The sequence below is a fragment of the Podarcis raffonei genome, chromosome 9 (genome assembly GCF_027172205.1).
Source record: "Podarcis raffonei isolate rPodRaf1 chromosome 9, rPodRaf1.pri, whole genome shotgun sequence".
NCBI classification, from domain to species: Eukaryota; Metazoa; Chordata; class Lepidosauria; order Squamata; family Lacertidae; genus Podarcis; species Podarcis raffonei.
The window spans coordinates 25,030,976-25,049,438 of NC_070610.1; the positions used below are offsets into that span (position 1 = coordinate 25,030,976).

Below are 18,463 nucleotides of genomic sequence, written 5' to 3' on the forward strand. Positions count from 1 at the left end.
GGTAAGGGGGAAGAAACTCGGCACATGCTCTGAGACCACCTTATCGCCAATAATAGGTCCAGGTGCCGAGAACGCCTAGGAGTTATTTCTAAATAAATGTGGTTAGGCGCGGGAAGGCACCTTCATGACATTTAAAGTCCGGGGGCGCTTTCCCAGCCGGTAGGGGGAAGGCTACGGCTGCCATTAACGGCTCCTTAAGCGGCATCAGCAGCTCGCGGTGTGACTTTGTACGAGTATGAAATCATCGCCCGCCACTATTGTCCAAGCGCCGCCCTGCGCGCCTCCCTCACGGCTCAGCCCCTCACGGCTCGGCCCGGTCTTCGCGCCTCAAGCCCAGCCAGGCCGCCCGCCGGCCCGAAGCTCGGGACTGTGGAAGGGAAAGCTCCTCTCCCCCCCCCCACAACACACGGAGAGAACGGAGAGGGAAGGGCGGACATGGCGACGGCCGCCGTCCTCAGGGAGGCCGCGGCCGGATATGCGTGTACGCCTCCCTCCGCTGTAGGTCGCCACCGGCGCAGCTGACTCGGCCCGGCCCAGCCCAGCCTGCCGAGCAGGAGCCGAGAGAGGCGCGGCTGCGCTTCCCCGCCCGGCCATGTAGAGGGGGCCCGCCTTGCTTAGGCCAGCTCAGGAGACAGCCGGCCGCCTCAGCGTGAGGGGAAAGAAGGGGGGGGGGAGCTTCGCCTGACAGAGGGAGGGACGAGAAGGCGGCGGCGGCAGCAGGAGCCGCGCTGCCTTGTGAGGCGAGAGGGTCGCGGGGGTTGGGTGGAGCCGTGGGGCGCCATGGAGGACATTAACTCCAACGTGAACGCCGACGCCGAAGTGCGGAAGCTGCAGGAGCTGGTGAAGAAGCTGGAGAAGCAGAACGAGCAGCTCCGCATTCGCAGCGCCGCCGGGGCTCCGGGAGGCAGCCCCAAACGGCTGCTGGGCAACAACCACGGCGGCGGAGGGTCGGGAGCCTGCACGCCGCCTCTGGCCTCCGCGGCTACCGGCGCCCCGCAGTCGCCTTCACCGCCGTCGCCCGCCGCCGCTGCCAGGAGCAGCCCTCTGCTGCTGGGGCTCGAGAGCCGCTGCCTCGGCCCCAACAAGGCCGGGCCCAGGCGGCCTCCTCCGACCGAGGAAGGAGCCGGAGGAAGCGGCTCGGAGGTGTCGGGGGGAGCCGGCGAGAACGCCAGCCTCCTGGACGAAGTGGAGCCGCTGAAGCCCGACGAGCTGGAGCGGCTGGCCGGCTGCGGGGAAGACGAGACCGGCTGGTGAGGAGGAGTGGGACGCGGGGCTGGGTTTATTTATTCCGGTTCAAATGCGGTGCCTCCTCCAGCTTGCACGCAGTTGGGCCGCGAAGGCTCCCTGTTTGGCGCTTGGGAGGGTTAGGATCGCACGCTGCCTCTCAGATCGGCGACCCCCAAGATCGAAGGCCTTGCCTTGCGGGGTCTCCCGGAGGAGAGCCAGGCTTCCCGGTGCTGGCGCAGCCCAAGGGGCCCGAGAGAAGCGGCTTCCCTACGGGGCTCTTGCCGTGGTTTCTTGCACCTGGGAGGCTCCGCACAAATCTGGGAGTTGCAGACCTTAACCTTCTCTTGGAGGAGAGCCTTGTTTTGGTTCCTTTCTAGGGAAGGGAAGGGAAATCTACCCAATACTCCCGAGGGGTGGAGAATCCCTTTGTCCTTTCTCCAGCAAGCGGCGGCTTCAGGGTACTTTTGTTATAGCAACCCAGAACCACAGCGGCAAGGGACACCCATTCAGATTTTTTTGTTGGGCGGTGCACTGGGGATCTTCAGATTTCTAAATGAGATCCCCACTTGAGCGTTTAGCTTCTGCTTCTGTAGTCACAATTCACAAATTCACAAGTCCATAAATTCTCACTCTTATTTCTACACGTTCCAGGGAAAGGTGGTTAAATCCTTTATTCATGGGCATGCTGGAATTACCCTACGTGTTCTAGGTAACTAGGGAGGTGTTACGTATTCCAGGATCGTAGTAAGGTTTAGTGCTTTGGGCCCCTAAGCTATCTCACTTTAAAAGTTACAGGCATTTGTGCCCTTTCTGAATTGGCGTTCTCATTCTTCTTGAGCGAAGATGCTCGACATTTCATTTTAGTGAAAAGAATGCTTGAAGCGAACTCAGAATATGCCTGCAAAGGATACGGAAGATAGACCAAGAAGACAGATCAATATTCTTTAAGACTTTTTGAATCCTTTATACACACACACACACACACGTACACATGTGTATATATTTTAGTGATTCCCAAAATGGTGGCTTAGAACTGATAGGTATATGAATGAAATCTCATGGGCAGGCTACCAAAGCAAACTTGTTGTTGTTGTTTAGTCGTTCAGTCGTGTCCGACTCTTCGTGACCCCATGGACCAGAGCACGCCAGGCACTTCTGTCTTCCACTGCCTCCCGCAGTTTGATCAAACTCATCCTGGTAGCTTCAAGAACACCATCCAACCATCTCATCCTCTGTCGTCCCCTTCTCCTTGTGCCCTCCATCTTTCCCAACATCAGGGTCTTTTCCAGGGAGATGGCCAAAGTACTGGAGCCTCAACTTCATGATCTGTCCTTCCAGTGAGCACTCAGGGCTGATTTCCTTAAGAATGGATAGGTTTGATCTTCTTGCAGTCCATGGGACTCTCAAGAGTCTCCTCCAGCACCATAATTCAAAAGCATCAATTCTTCGGCGATCAGCCTTCTTTATGGTCCAGCTCTCACTTCCATACATTACCAAAGCAAACTACCTGACTACAAACTACTATGTGACTATCAGAGATCTATGTGCACATAAAATCATGCCTTTTCCCTTTAAAGGAGATGTATGGGATAACTTCCTCCTTTCTTGCCCATTGCTTGTGTATATATCAAGCTAAGTTTGTACAGGTCCCCCTCATAATGTGTGGATATACATGCATTTTGCAGTTGTGTACAAAGTTCTTTTATAAGAACCGATTCTTATGTGTGATGCAGTGCAAGAGGGAGTTGCTTCTTCTTAAACAGAGAAGTATTTTTTAAAACAAAGCTTCAACTTCTGGGGCACCACTTCTATGAAAAGTTTTTGGAGCTAGCCTGCATTATAAAGGAGAACCTTCAGGATTGTGTAGTATATTACAAAAACAGTTGGTTTATGTTACGTTTATAAATTACCTTGAAACACATGTAAAATGTGATTCATAAATTGTGTTGTTTTAATTACTTATCAATTTAGTCATAGCTAAGAGTGGCTTAAAATAGAAATCCAACTAGTTCATTGATTCTTGGGTTCTTTCCAAGCCCCTCCTATTGCAACCTGGCTCATGTAATACTAAGCTTAACCATGGCTTAGCATGAACAAGCAAATGTGTAGAATCCTGGAGACAAGGTCGTGGGCTCTTTGCTCCTCTGCTTGTCCTGCTACTGCCACACTGCTGCAAGCAAAGTTGTGGTTTGACTTATTATTTTGGTCCAAACCCAGACTTGTTTATCTTGATGCAGTCAAACTATGACATGCAGTGAAAGTTTGTTCTTTGCTTTTCCACTAGTATTTTATCTGAGTGAGACAAACCATGAGCCTAAGTTCAGACATAATACTTACTGCCAAACCATGGCTTAGCTCACAGCAGCAGCAAGACCTGTGAAGAAGTGAAGTGACCATGATCTTCTCTCTCAGAACGTACATGTTTGTGCTGAGTGATGGTTTGAATTAGCATGGCATGTGAATTGTTCTTGTATGTCTTTATCCAGCCAGGAGACAGTGTAAATCTCCTTCTCCCCTTCCCTCAGCCACTGACGGACAATGAGGTTGCTTGTTTTTGAGGTACACTGAAATAACCAGACCTCCTTCTGCTCCTGCTGTATCTTCCTCTTGACCCACATGGCTGTTTCCCTGCCCCTTTTTCCCTTGGACTACCTTACCTGATCAAGAGGGAGACTAACCAGGTGTTATTTATGTCCATTTTATGATCTTCAATACATTTGAAGTTCTTATTCTCATTTTCTTGAAAATTTCTAGATAATGGTGAATATAGTGACAAAGTAGGAAGTACAGGCAATGACCATTTTGCGCGTGTTCAAATAATGCGCAGGCGCATTGCCACAAACCCAGAAGTGGCAGGAAAAGTGGGTGGGGTGGGGCGGGGCGGGGGTCTACATACTCCACAGTCACATGTGTTGACCCAGAATGCAACCCCAGTACAAATCGGAGATTGCCTGTAATTCAGATATCTCTCATCTCAGCAGTTTGGTACTGCTGCTGCCGGTGCTTCCATGATTGCTATGCAGAGTTGTAGGTGTCAATTACTCTGATAAGCATGCCTGACAGTGGTGAGTTTCCGAACACAAAGATGAGTCCGTAGTCCAGTGGGAGAAAAGGTCCTTGATTCCTGACCTCTCCAGGTAGAGCTGGGAGTGTCCCCAGCCTGAAACCTTCATGAACTGCTGCCATTCAGTGTAGAGTACTGGGCTAGATTGACTGATGGTCTGATTTGGTATAAGGCAACCTTCTTTATTTTTCAACACCAGGAAGTCTTCCTCAGTCATAATAGGCAACAAGTATCCTTGGAAGTATATATTGTACCTGAAATTAGTTCCACCTTTCTTTCTGTGTTGCTTAGACCAAAGCACAATTTTGGTAAGCAGCATTTATCAGTTTTAATTAATTTAGTCATGTGTACTGCCTGAATGCAAATTGCATTTTTTTTGGTATCTTTACATCATTTCAAACTAATTAAACCACATCACACACGTGTGTGTGTGTGTGTGTGTGTGTGTGTATGAGTAGCTTTTCAGGCATACAACTCTGCTGTCCTCTTAAAATATTGCATTCATTTTAAATGGGTACAACCTTCTAATTAGACTGACATGCTTATAGTTGAGGTATCAGAGCAACTGTGCTGTCTCAGTTAACAGCAAAGATGAATCACTAGACTAATTTAGTGATTGTGAAGCAGTTTGTGGGTGAGCTTGTTCTAACTTTGTTTTCTAACAAACTCACTATGTGTTTTGAATGCTCATTGTGAAATGAGCCCCTCCAGTGCAAGGCAGATCTGACATTTTGACATCTAAGATGGTCTTGTTCCAATGTGCCTTTGACAAGCTTAACTGAAAAGTGTTGGCTCCTCATTTTATGATGTGGCTCTGTTCCATCATTCCTTGTTTTATTTAGGTTATTTATGTAACTTGTTTTATTCTTACATATTAAACTATGTTTGTTAACTGTTTTGGGGTCCCACATTGGAAGAAAAGGTAGCACTGTATATAAATGTAATAAATAAATAAGGCCTGGGAGAGTACAAATGTTTTCACCTGGCATTGAAAAGGTAACATAGGCCAAAGTTAAGTCTCTCTGGTAAGAGAATTCCAAAAGTGGGATGCTACAACCGAAAAAGCCCTAGCACTCATATTTAACCACAAGAGAGAGAGAGATGTAACTCCTTGGAAAGAGAGGCATTTTAAATATCTGCCTGTCTTCAAGCACTTCTAGACTAGAAACTAGAAGCTGAAGAATAGGAAGTCATTTCTCTAAGAGAAACAGACTTCCCTTGTGGAGATTGCTCTTCTCCTAGGAGGGGGATGAGCACAAGCCAAGCAGGAATCATGCTGGTAGAGGAGAATGAAATACATTACTACACAGAGCACTCACATTCTTCCTTCACTTCACTGAGCATATTGCACTTAGGTGAGTATGTCTACTTGCTAGTCAGCTTCTGATATTTCATCAGTCATCTCCTATCCATTAGCACTATCATCCTATGGGGAAGAACTGTAGAGGATGTTATTTGCTTGAAGTCAATGTCTTCATTGTGCCAACTTCTACACTCTTGACCAAAATCTTTTCTCATACAGAACCACAAATCCTTGTGGTTGCAGCTGGGGGTGCTTTCACATAGCAGTTTTCTATGGACTGTGTACTCATCGAACATGCATGTTTCTTGTAGTGCCACAGAATAGTGTCTTCATCAAAGTGCCATCCCGTGCTTTCCAATTTAATTCGGATTTATTGTTTCAGGAGGTTTATTTCACTTACTGCCTTTTCCGGGTGAACAGTAAAGTCAGGTTAAATAGGAAAATATGGGATGGCATTTGGTTGAGGTCTATCATCTGTGACACTGCACAAAACCACATGCATTAGCAGCACCAAGTCCATAACCAATTGCCATGTGGGATTTTAACCTAGGTTGGTCTTAGATAAAACTTCTATCTCATGAATGCAATAGTGACTCAGTCTAGCACTGTCATGCAGATTTCTCTCAAAGCATGACCTAAGCCTTGATATCATCACACTAGTAGAAACACCCAAGTAATTGTATTCAAAAGCAAATACTGTCCTTAACTTCTTTGTTTTGATTTTAGTCATCATAAAAAGCAAAACTGAAATATTGGCCTTGCTGTACCACAATGAGCTCGAGGTGATGTAAATGAGCTCCGCCTCCCCATTTCATCCTCACATTAGCCTGTGTTTTCGTTGGTGTTGTCATTTGGGAACTGTTCTGGAAACTTTCTGCTGAAGGAGCAGTAGAGAAATCCCTTAAATATGCCACATAAACATGGGCTCATCCAGGTTTACTTCCTAGTGACTTAAGTTCCGCATAAGCCAGAAATATTATCCATGTTTCAAAATGGCTGTAACATTCCAGATATTAATACAGCATAATGTTACTAAGGAATGAGTGGAAACTTATTACATAAAGAGCAAATGACAGGCAATGTCAACACTGATCCTTCATTGGCAGTGAGGGAGTTTGGAAATTTAATTGGTCCATACCATTCAGTGACTTGCAAGTTTTTTTTATTTTTACAAGCTGCTATTTAGTTGTATGGCCATGCTGATTCAAAAATACCTTGCAGCAGCACTAGTGTCTGTATCTTTAAAGACATTTTATAAAGTATGCATCTTTCTGCCATTAATGTAGTCCTCCTTCCCCTTTTACCTGACATAAATGCTCTGGAAATGTTGTTTACCTTTTCTTTCACTCCAGGGTGTTTTCACTCATGATGTAACTAGAAGACATTTGCACCAGCTTGTCAGGTATCACCATCAAGCTATGTTATCATCATGCTAAAAAGTATATCGAAAGAAATATTAGCTAGCCAAGAAACTGGATCATTAAAACCCAGTTTAAAGTATTGAATGTTAATTTTGGGAGGACCCAGGTACAGATTGTAATATATGTACCTTTAAAAAGAAAAAAGTAGATGACATTTTTATCAACTAACTACAGTTTAGTGGAAGTGAGTGACTTCCCATTCTGTTGTTTTGGTCTTTAAATAGCTATAGAAACCCTCAGAGGTTATTTGTAGCCGGAAAAAGTTGTGGACAAGGACAGCTTGCTCATCTATTTCCCTACTGCTTTTCCACAGAGGTTTGCTACTCCCAAGATGTTTCCCGGTTGTTGGTTTCAGCCCAGTGTTTATTTTACAAACATGGGGCTGGAACTTAGGTAGTAAATTTCAGGATGAAAGTTACTGGCAAGTGAAAGGTTAAGCACTTATTTGTCTCCCACAGCTTCTTCAAGGACAAAATATCCATCAGGCTAATGTTACACACCTGTGACGTAACACTTAGACCTGGTTCATAGATCACATTAAACCATGGCTTACCATTACATCTGAACACAGCTCAGTGCTTTAACTATGGTTTGTTAGTGAAAGCAAGCCAAAGTTTGTTGGCTTACTGACCTTAACTGTGGTTTGGTGTTGCATGTGAGCATGGGGACCATCTTAAGAGTGGTTAATTTCATTACCATGCCCAAATTTCTCACCAAGCAACAGAGATGCTTGGTAAGAATGCTGGAAAACAAAGAAGTCCTCCTCTCTTCTTGCTGCTGCCTTTCCTAAATCTGATGTAGTGAGGCAGCAGCCAAAATAGATTTTTTGGGGTCAGGCATATTATTGCATGCCACCCAAATCTCTGAGCAGTGCGAGATTTCAAGGTTTCCAGGCACTTACCTAGGGTTCATGTTTCCTTTGGAATGAGGCACAGCGGAGACTGTGGAGTCTTTATGATAAATGGTTTACTTGCACATCTATACAATCTGACCCTATGATGGAAGGGTTCATAGTATTAACACCCTAAAAGGCTCTTGCTTATCTCATAGCCACAGCCTTAGATTTCAACAAAAATCAGGCATCTCCCAGCTGCCCAGCTTGTAGCCTCCCGGCTTCTAGCTCACATAACAACATTCAGCTCTGGCCTTTTTCTTTCTAACTACCAGCCAGTTGAGGGAGGGGTGGGCACATATTTTGTATCTGGCACAGAGCCTTTTCCTTTGTTACCTTAGTGACCCATACTTGGAGGGCCATTACTTCAGCAGGAAGTTAGCATGGCTATTCCAGGAATTGAATCCATGCTGAATTAGAAGGTTGCTCAAGCATACAGCCTACCCCCCTCCCCAAATTCATAACATTCTTAACATTTGATTTTTTCCATTTATGCTGCAAAGGGTGTAATTAGATTAAACAAAGCCTCATTCTATGGTTTCTCTTTCTGTGCCAGTATTTGGAGCCCTCAGTATACTGAGGAGGTCTATTTAATGTTGTAATTTAGCTCCTAATATGATCCTGTCACTTTTATAATTGCTATTAATCACCAATATTTTCTTCGAAGTTAGCTCAGATATGTGTGTGTCTGACTCTCTGCCTAACTTGTTAAATGTTTGAGGGTTCATTGCTGGGAAGTTCCGGCTTTTACTTAATGAGATTTTATGTGGCTTTTTCTGTTTAAGCTGCTTTCATATAAATGTTCCAGATTAAAAGTTTGAAGCTGTAAGAGGCCCAAATATAGTTTCTGTGCTCCATTTTTAGCATGTTATGAATACTTGATGCATGCAGTGCTTAGTGTTGTAGCTATTGCTTGGTTTATTGGGGTTTTTTTGACTAGTTAAAAATCATATATTTCACAGATGTAAATATTTGGGTTTACAGCATGTTGGGCTGTTTCTAGACTTGCACATGTGGAAGCCCTATCTTTGCAATATAGCCTTTCTCACCACTTTCTCCCTCTTCCACCCCCTAAAACCCTCTCCTGAGCAGGGTGGTGGGGACATTTGGGAATTGCATGTGATGTGGCATAAGGGGAGCTCCATTAACACATTCCGCCTCCACTCATTTTAGCCATTTCCTCCCTTCCTGCTGTACCATCTCAAACCACCTCCCATGCCATTCCTGATAATTTCCTAACCCTCAGGAGAGACTGTGTGTGTGGGGGGGGGGGGTGATAGAGGCAGAAGCAGGAGGCAGGGAAGCCCTGTGATGTGAACAGATTCCTGCTTGTGTTTGGAATCCACATTTTCTTCATTCAGATTTGACCTCATTCATACACACACACATACACACTTGAAGCTGAAGATCAGATCTGCTTGTTCTCATCCATACAATTGGGTGTTCCCTTCTGCCTTTATCCCTGCATTCCAGATTGTGATTCAAATATGTAAATCTGGCACAAAACGGCTGTGTGTTCATGAATTAGCAGAGCAGTTTGCACACCTTTTTTAAAAAAAAAAATTGTGCCCACCTAGGAATTGCACAGTAGCACACACATGGGAATTTCCAGTTCCATACAAATTTGGTATGTCGTCGGTTTACCTTATGTTCAGTTCGAAAACTGCAAGTATTTCCCTTTCCAAAACAGTAAAATGGTTGTGGGACAATCCATACAGTAATATACAGTGAAATCATGGGGAGAGGGAATGAAGCAGGGAGAGCTGAAGTATTGCACAGATCTGATTGTTGTTGGTTTTTAAAAAAAACAAAATCACAACAAAGGTGGTGCTCCCAGGAAATAGCCCCCTCCCACTGGTGGGACATAACTGACATTAAGAAGATAAAGTATATAAAAAAGAAAAGGTAAAGGACCCCTGGATGGTTAAGTGCAGTAAAGTCGACTATGAAGTGCGGCGCTCATCTTTCTTTTCAGGCCAAGGGAGCTGGTGTTTGTCTACAGACTTCTTTCCGGCTCATGTGGCCAGCATGACTAAACCACTACTGGCCCACGGAACATAGTGACAGAAGCCAGAGTGCATGGAAACACCATTTACCTTCCCGCCACAGCGGTACCTATTATCTACTTGCACTGGTCTGCTTTTGAACTGCTAGGTTGGCAGAAGCAACAGGAGCTCACCTTGTCACACGGATTCGAACCACCAACCTTCCAGTCAGCAAGCCTAAGAGACTCAGTGGTTTAGACCACAGTGCCACCTGCTTTTTTTTAAGGCAGCTAGAGGTGCCGAAATATACAGAAAGTACTCCTTAAATGCAGATTCTTCTGATCGATTTGAATCTTTTTAGAAGCAGAAGCCATAGGCTTTTCCTTGTTATGTATCTATTGAAAGTCACCTACAATCAGAAATGCATAAGTACTTCATTGGCCATCCATATCTGGACATTGTGTTGGAATGGGAATTTTCCTTATTTTATATTGTCATTTGAGGCCATGGTTTCAAGAGAGCAGGGATAACCTACCACAATATGATACACATTTTCTTGCTTACATTCCTATTGTCATTCAGTAGTGTATCTGCTGTTGGTTATTCACCTGTTGCCTTGTTTTGAGGAAAGCACAGTACTTGACCTGTGTTCCCTTCTTAAAGGAAGAAAAATCAAGTTCCAAGATTTTAATTTACGTATTTTCATTTAATATTGTGGTGTTTCTGTCTTCATTAGGTTGTATGCTTCGCCAAAGAAGAAAGTGACTCCATTGCATAAATGTATTAGCCCACTGGTTTGGTGCAGACAGATATTGGATTATCCAACTCCAGATATTGAATGTGCTAAAAAATCATTGATCCATAGGCTTGAACAGACAATGTCAGGTGAGTTTGTGAATAAGCGTTATACTAATAAAATATACAAAATAATATCAGAACTTGATTTTTTAAAATAGTTATGTTCCTGTGAGAGTTAGTTTTAAATTCAGTTGACTTCAGGGGGAATATATACTTGAAGTACTTGTAGTAATGTAAAATTTCTGGAAATTTTTCCAGGTTAAAAAAACAAAAACAGTTATAGTTTATTTAGAAAAAAATTACAAATGGAGTCTTTTTTAAAAGTTTTTGTTACAAATGGAGCTGTAGCGTGCTGAAGCATAAGGAACCTAGCATCTCTGTGGTTTTGCCAGTTTATGAGGAGCAGGCAAAAAACAATAAAACCAAAACGACCAACATTATAGTTAAAAATATAATATTTGCTCTGAAAAATCTCTAAGCTGTCACTATTGGTTTGTTACTTCATATTTGCCAAAATATTTACCATGGACTTCTAAAACCGAAGGTTTGCCCAGATTAAAACGAGCTTCTATACTTTCATATGTCAGTTTATTTCTTTATCTGGTGTTTCCAAACATAGACCAGTTTATTTCACATGCTGCAGAAGATGAATCTGGAGTACGTAAAAAAGCAAGAGGGGTTGGGGGCTGTGTTGTGCAAAACCCTTGCCACCACATTGCAGGAGGGAGATGCTTGCCAGAATCCCAGATTGCATTCATTTGCCAAATATGTGAAGATGTTCTATACTCTGCAGCACATGAAAGTACCTTTCGAATATCAAGCTTCTTGATTTTCCTTATGAAAATGGTTGAAACCTCATTGGCCCAGGACCCTTAATTATTTCCCCTCCTTTAATGTCACAACTGTTCAAACTGAAGTATTTAGCTCAGTACTTGTTACTTTTTATTTATTCCATTTTCCTTTGATCTTCCTCCACTGAGCTCAGAATGGTTTGTGGTTCTCTTAATACTACATGAGATTAAGACTTACAGCCTTACGACATTTAAAGTAAACAATTAGCACTGGAACACTGTTTTCCGCCCTCTCTTTTATACAGCTCTCAAGAGACACAGCCTTTATAGTAATCCGTTCAGCACTGTCAATTATGCAAACTCCTATAGTCCAAATGCTGGCAGTCCCTACAGCAGTAGCTTCAACTCTCCTTCCTCCACACCAGTGAAACCTCCTTTAGTAAAACAGCTCATACTTCCTGGCAACTCAGGTAAGGGTCTCAAAAATAATGATCAGATTGGAAAACAACTGTGTAATTCCTGTTTTGCTTTATTCTTGCAATAGTCCTGTGAAATATATAAGGCTACCTTAGACCACAACAAGTGGTCCCTTCCATATGGCCAGAAAGACAGCTTGGGCAACATTTATTTAAAGTTTCCTTTAAAGTCATATTTTTGTGTTCCGTGCCATTGCTATTTCTGAACAGCTATGTGTTCCATGCCATTCCATTGCTATTTCTGAACAACTATGGTCAGTTTCAAAACATGCCACCTTCAACCCATGAGCTATGAAGATCACTTGTTTAAACTAAACTGTAGTTGGTGATAAACCATGGTCCTGAGTTTGGATGCACTAATAAGGCAACTTTAAAGAAAAGTGAAAGTAAATTTTGCATAAGCTGCTGTCTGGCCACATGAGAGGAGAAGGAAGGGGGCAATGCTTGAATTCAATGTTCTCTCTGGCTTGTTCCACTTCATGCAAATTGTGTGCGAGATATGTGGATGTGAGTACTATGATTCTAAGGTGAGCCATGAACTTCCTACAAACCTGAGCATGTCCACACCCAACATTCCAGAGACAGTACAAATGTGTTCTAGATGGGTCACACTATTTCTTTTATTTGGGCAAGGGGTGGGGTATTTGATTCTTACAAATTCATTCTTCTTTAAACCCCTGGAAGCATAATTTTGAATGATAGTTTTTGTGACTGGATGCCCAGATCCAAGTTAGGGGCAAGTACTCTTTGGTAAAAGAACTTTGGCAGAGATTTAAAATCACAAAATATGCAGCATGGTAAAGCTGTATATCATTCTCTTAAAATATGTCTAAGTTCCTTCCAAAGTTGCCGCTTCTGTAGCACAGAAAAATACCACATTAAGGACGTCCGGGTTAGCGCCATCGGCTAATGGTGGATTCCCTCTGAGCTCCGGAGGGAATCGGCTCCACAGGAGCTGGGTACTGCCGCGGCGACGACACGGGGACCCTCAGAAATCACAGGCGGTGAAGCCTGTGAACTTGGTGACTCGGCGGGCACCATTTGCGCCCCCCCGACCCGTGAAGGAGCCTTTTTAAAGGCTTAGGAAACGGGGGACGGGGTGAGCGGCGCGGTGCTGAGAGTCGACTGCTTCTCCTGCGGAGTGAAGTCGCATGCCATGGTCGGAGAGCGCTGACTTCTTTTTGTGAACAATTGGACTTTAAAAGCAACAACCCGTGAGTAGTACGGAAATTGGATTTACAAAGAAAAAATTTTTTTTTTAATTAGGCACGATCGGGGAAGGCGCAAACAGGAAGTCCGTCTCCCTGTCTTGTAAATAATTTTAAGCAAGGATCAGCTAACTAAGGTCGAGAGAATTTTTTTCTTGTTTATTGGATAAAAGACATTAATTTCACGATTTGGCAGTATAAGTAATTTTACTGGAGGATAAGAGCTAATTTTGGGAGCTGAAGTGCCGCCACCCCGGACCCGGGAGTGATCCGCAAGAGAGCCTGTTGAAGAGGTATTGAAGAGTTTGACAGCTGTCAAATTAGCTGTCAAAGCTGAAAAAGAGAACTTTGTTTCTGTTGTCTCTGCTGGTTATATTTGTTACAATTTGGTTATAATTTGTTGAAAATAAGGAAGAACTGATACAAACTAACCTGACTTTTGGATTTGAACTGGAAGGAATATTAAGTAACCAAAATCCCTCTAGAGGGGGTTTTGGGACATTACAAGAATGGCTGAAGGAGGGAAAATACAAGCTAAATTGGACAGAGTTTTTGTTCTCTTGGGAAAGTTACAAGGCCAAATTGATGTTTTGGCTACAAATGTTGCAACTCTGGACTTAACAGTAAATAAATTCATTGAATTTGATAAGGACTTGACTGAGGAAGTTTATGCAGCTGGACAAGAAGAGAAACTTGAGAACTTTGAGAGTGTGGAGAAAGAGATATATGTTGTTCCTGAGGAAAAGGAAGGAGGAGCTGTAATGCTGCAGATGACAAAGGAGAGCCAGAGGCCTGACATGATGGAGAACTTGATGTTGAAAATCTGGTTTGAATTGGAGATTGAAGAATGGAGAGATCTCCTTATGTGGAGATCTGAAGATCCAAGGATTACCGTATTTTCCGCACGATTGGACGCACCGGACCATAGGACGCACGTAGTTTTCAGGGGGGGAAATCAAGGAAAAAATATGATTCCCCCCCCCAGCTCTGGGAGCAGTGGACAGGCTGCACGCAGCCTGTGCGCTACTCCAAGACCTTCTCCCTGCTTTTGCGGGAGGTGGCAGAATTCCCCCACCTCCCGCAAAAGCCCACAGGAGCCCCGCGTGACTCCTGCGGGCTTTTCGACCAGGAGGGAGAAGGGACTGAAACGGCCCGTCAGTCCCTTCTCCCTCCTTGGGGAAAAGCCCCCAAGAACCGCTCGCTCTTTAAAGGCTGTGCGGCTCCTGCGGGCTTTTCTAGGAGGTGGGGGAATTCCTAGAAAAGCCAGCAAAGCCGTGCAGCCCCTTTAAAGAGCGCACGGCTTTTGCCTGCTTTTGCGGGAGGTGGGGGAATTCCCCCATCTCCCGCAAAAGCCCGCAGGAGGGAGAAGGGACTGACTCGGCCAGTCAGTCCCTTCTCCCTCCTTGGGGAAAAGCCCCCAAGAGCCGCTCGCTCTTTAAAGGGTGCGCGGCTCCTGCGGGCTTTTCTAGGAGGTGGGGGAATTCCCCCACCTCCTAGAAAAGCCAGCAGAAGCCACGGAGCCCCTTTAAAGAGCGCCTGGCTTTTGCCTGCTTTTGCGGGAGGTGGGGGAATTCCCCCATCTCCCCCAAAAGCCCACAGGAGGGTTGGAGAGTAGCGGGAAGGCATCGCTGCCTTCCCGCTGCCCCCCAATCTCTGGGGCTGGCGATGGGGGAAGCGCTGCTTTCCCCACCGCCAGCCTCAAACCCGGGTTGGAGAGTAGCGGGAAGGCATCGCTGCCTTCCCGCTGCCCCCCAATCTCTGGGGCTGGCGATGGGGGAAGCGCTGCTTTCCCCACCGCCAGCCTCAAACCCGGGTTGGAGAGTAGCGGGAAGGCGTCGCACGCCTTCCCGCTGCCCCCCAATCTCTGGGGCTGGCGATGGGGGAAGCGCTGCTTTCCCCACCGCCAGCCTCCAACCCGGGTTGGAGAGTAGCGGGAAGGCGTCGCACGCCTTCCCGCTGCCCCCCAATCTCTGGGGCTGGCGATGGGGGAAGCGCTGCTTTCCCCACCGCCAGCCTCCAACCCGGGTTGGAGAGTAGCGGGAAGGCATCGCTGCCTTCCCGCTGCCCCCCAATCTCTGGGGCTGGCGATGGGGGAAGCGCTGCTTTCCCCACCGCCAGCCTCAAACCCGGGTTGGAGAGTAGCGGGAAGGCGTCGCACGCCTTCCTGCTGCCCCCCATCTTCTGGGGCTGGCGATGGGGGAAGCGCTGCTTTCCCCACCGCCAGCCTCGAAGCCGGGTTGGAGAGTAGCGGGAAGGCGTTGTGCGCCTTCCTGCTGCCCCCCATCCTCTGGGGCTGGCGATGGGGGAAGCGCTGCTTTCCCCACCGCCAGCCTCAAAGAGCAGACTCTCCTGGCTTCAGCGGAAGCAACGCAAAGCCTCCGGAGCGCAGGCTTCGGAGGCTTTGCCTTGCTATCGCTGAAGCCAGGGAGCCTGCATTCGCTCCATAGGACGCACACACATTTCCCCTTCATTTTTGGAGGGGAAAAAGTGCGTCCTATAGAGCGAAAAATACGGTACAAATCTGATTAAGGTGGAAGTTGGAGCTTTGGGGACATTTGGACTTGAAAGGAGTAAGAAACAAGATTCGGGCTCCACTTTTAAGTATGGAGGTCTGGCTGGAAGAAATATGGATCCCATTGGGCTAGAGCTTCTCCGAGATCTGGTGTTTAATATTAAGGACTATCAAAAAAACCGGCAGAGAGGAATTGAGAGAGAATTAAGAGCCTCGGACGTGAGATCTCCAGGCTGATAGTAGATCAAGACTGATGGATATTTGTTGGGGATTGAAACCGGGAAAGGGGGGGGTGGAGTTTGGGGATCCAAAGGGGGCATAAGTACAATCTGTTTTTGCTTTTATTTTGTTTGCTATTTGTATGAAAATTGGGGAAGTCATGGAAGGGAATTTGGGTAGACTTTAGAAAAAAGTTTTAAGAATGAGAATTTATGTATAAATATTGATGTTTATAAGGTAAAATTGGCTTTTTTAAAATGAACTAAACAGAAAAAGGTTAAAAATTGGGGATAAGAACTTGTTGAACTAACAATTTGAATTGGAATATAAGAAGGGGAGGTGTGGGGAAGTCAGGGAAATATGTTATAGAAAAATAAGGATTGTAAACTTTATGTGTTTTTAACTTTTTTGTTTTTTGTTTTTTGATTTTTTTAATGTATTAAAGTGGAAAATTTCAATAAATATCTTTTTTTAAAAAAATACCACATTAAATACCATTAAAACTGCTTAATTACAATTTCTCCAGAGGTCAGATTATGTGCTTTTCCATACAGCTTTCAGAAACACAGGCAGCAAAACTTGGCTTTGTTACAGTGGTGAAAGTTTCTAAGTTATTGGTTCAGGAATATAAGAAAGGCTTGTTAGAGCCATGTGGTCTTGAGTTTGGAGCAACCAGCTCACACCTCTTTAAAGGCTGTACTTCTCAGGTAGACCGAAGATGAACAATAGGTTTGGTTACCTTCCCCCCAACCTAGTTAAGGCTGGCAGGACAGCTTACTTTGTGGTTATCCCATGGTTTACTTAATATCAAGGAATGGAGTGTAAATTAATGGAACCTGAATACACTTTCAGAATGGTGAATTGAGTTCAACTGAAGCCTGATTTGATTACATAAATTAATGGCACTGTAAAAACATTTCAGTGTTTCATCCAACTTAATTCTGTTTCTTCAGTGACAGTTCAGTGACGTTTTCTTCATCTACACTAAGCAAGGTGAATGCCATTTGACTCATTGTAAATTGATCTGCACCTAAACCAAGGAAATGCGAATTTGTGGGTCAGCTAGCTTCAGTTGCTTTTTCTAGCACAGTCTCCACCACCACCGATTAAATTACTGAGACAAGTAATATAGTACAAAAGTTTTAGATTTTTTTCTATTTTTTCCTTTTCTTATAGGTCATTACAAAAATTCAGCAGATAGAAATCCTCCGTTGAGCCCACAATCCTCTATAGATAGTGAATTAAGTGCTTCAGAAATGGATGAAGATTCAATTGGTTCAAATTACAAACTAAATGACTTAACAGATGTGCAAATTTTAGCACGGATGCAAGAGGAAAGTAAGTATGTTTGTCGGTCATTTCAGTCACCAATCTTGACTTAGATTTTTGGAGAACTTGATTCTTGCTCTTCATTTCATATGAAAAGTATATGTATCATAATCCATAAAGTTATTATCTGAGCTGTACTAATGTCTACCTATTTCAGAGACTGAGCAGAGGAAAGTGAGGGATCTTGGAAACAAATAGGCCAAGAAAATATTTTTTGGGGTGTGTGGAAACAACATCATCCAGTGTGAATGGCCACTTAGACCTAGAGCTCCAACCCTGACTGCCACATACATAGGTTTCAATCCCAAAAATCTGGATCCCTGCTTTCTTTGATTTATCACTGTGAGACCTGTGATGGGCTTTCCACTGATGCAAGAATAGTTTCTAACTGCATTTTTTAAAGCAAGGAATCTCTGAAGGTGGGGCAGATCCTTTAAAGAGACATCTATCATGGCAGGAAAGGTAGAATACCCAAAGGGGCAGGTGGAGTTGAATCTGCCAGTGTATAACCGGGAACCTTAAAGTGCACTCCTGGTTGTGCATTTGAATTGACAGCAAATCTTCTTTGCTAATAAGCTGATAGGTGCTGATTTCGAACACTGTGAGATTTGCTGTATTCCCTGAGAACTCTGTAGCACACCTGATCCCAGCAGAAAGCAGAGCTTGAAGTCAGCACTTTTCCACAGATATGCATGGACTTCAAGTTCCACTTTTTTGCTGAGATCAGCTGGCTTTGGAGTTCACAGTCAGCCAATCACAACAGAAAAGCAGAGCTTGAAGTCAGAGGTAATTGTCGGAAACACCTTGGTTTTAATTTTTCTTTCTGGCACAGCTTGTCATGCTACAAAGGAAAGATGGGTCACAGTAACAGTGTTAAAATGGCCTACCAAGGGTGGAAGAATGCAGTATTGTCCCACTGACCAGATCCAATTTCTTACTCCTCCCTTCAGCAGTCTGAATTATTCTTGACTGATCCACCTGTCTTCCAGCCACTGACATGCATGCCCTGGTCATATCCAAATTGGACTATTGTAACACATATTACATAGGGCTTCTTGTGCAAATAATTTGGAAATATTAGGTCGTGCAAAATATGGTGGCCAGATTAATTTCTGAATCTGATTTATCTTATCACATCTCCCCAGTTTTGTTTCAGCTACACTGGTTTCCAGTTCATTATTGGACAAAATCCAGTTTCAGTTGTCCCTCTCTTTTAAATCCTGTGAGCTAAGAAGGCC

General features: G+C 44.6%; 1 protein-coding gene across 5 annotated transcripts in view; it reads left to right on the forward strand.

Annotated features, from left to right (window-relative positions):
- Positions 1-684: 684 nt before the first annotated feature.
- SLAIN2 (SLAIN motif family member 2) overlaps positions 685-18,463 on the forward strand; it is a 37,898-nt gene continuing 20,119 nt past the window's right edge. For 4 of the 5 annotated variants that reach the window (XM_053402014.1, XM_053402013.1, XM_053402015.1 and 1 more), the window contains exons 1-4: positions 685-1,250; positions 10,629-10,777; positions 11,787-11,951; positions 17,073-17,234. In XM_053402014.1, coding sequence (XP_053257989.1) covers positions 781-1,250; positions 10,629-10,777; positions 11,787-11,951; positions 17,073-17,234 — 946 coding nt within the window. In that variant the 5' untranslated portion in view covers positions 685-780. The remainder of the gene's footprint in view (positions 1,251-10,628; positions 10,778-11,786; positions 11,952-17,072; positions 17,235-18,463) is intronic. The other variant, XM_053402017.1, reaches the window with a different exon arrangement.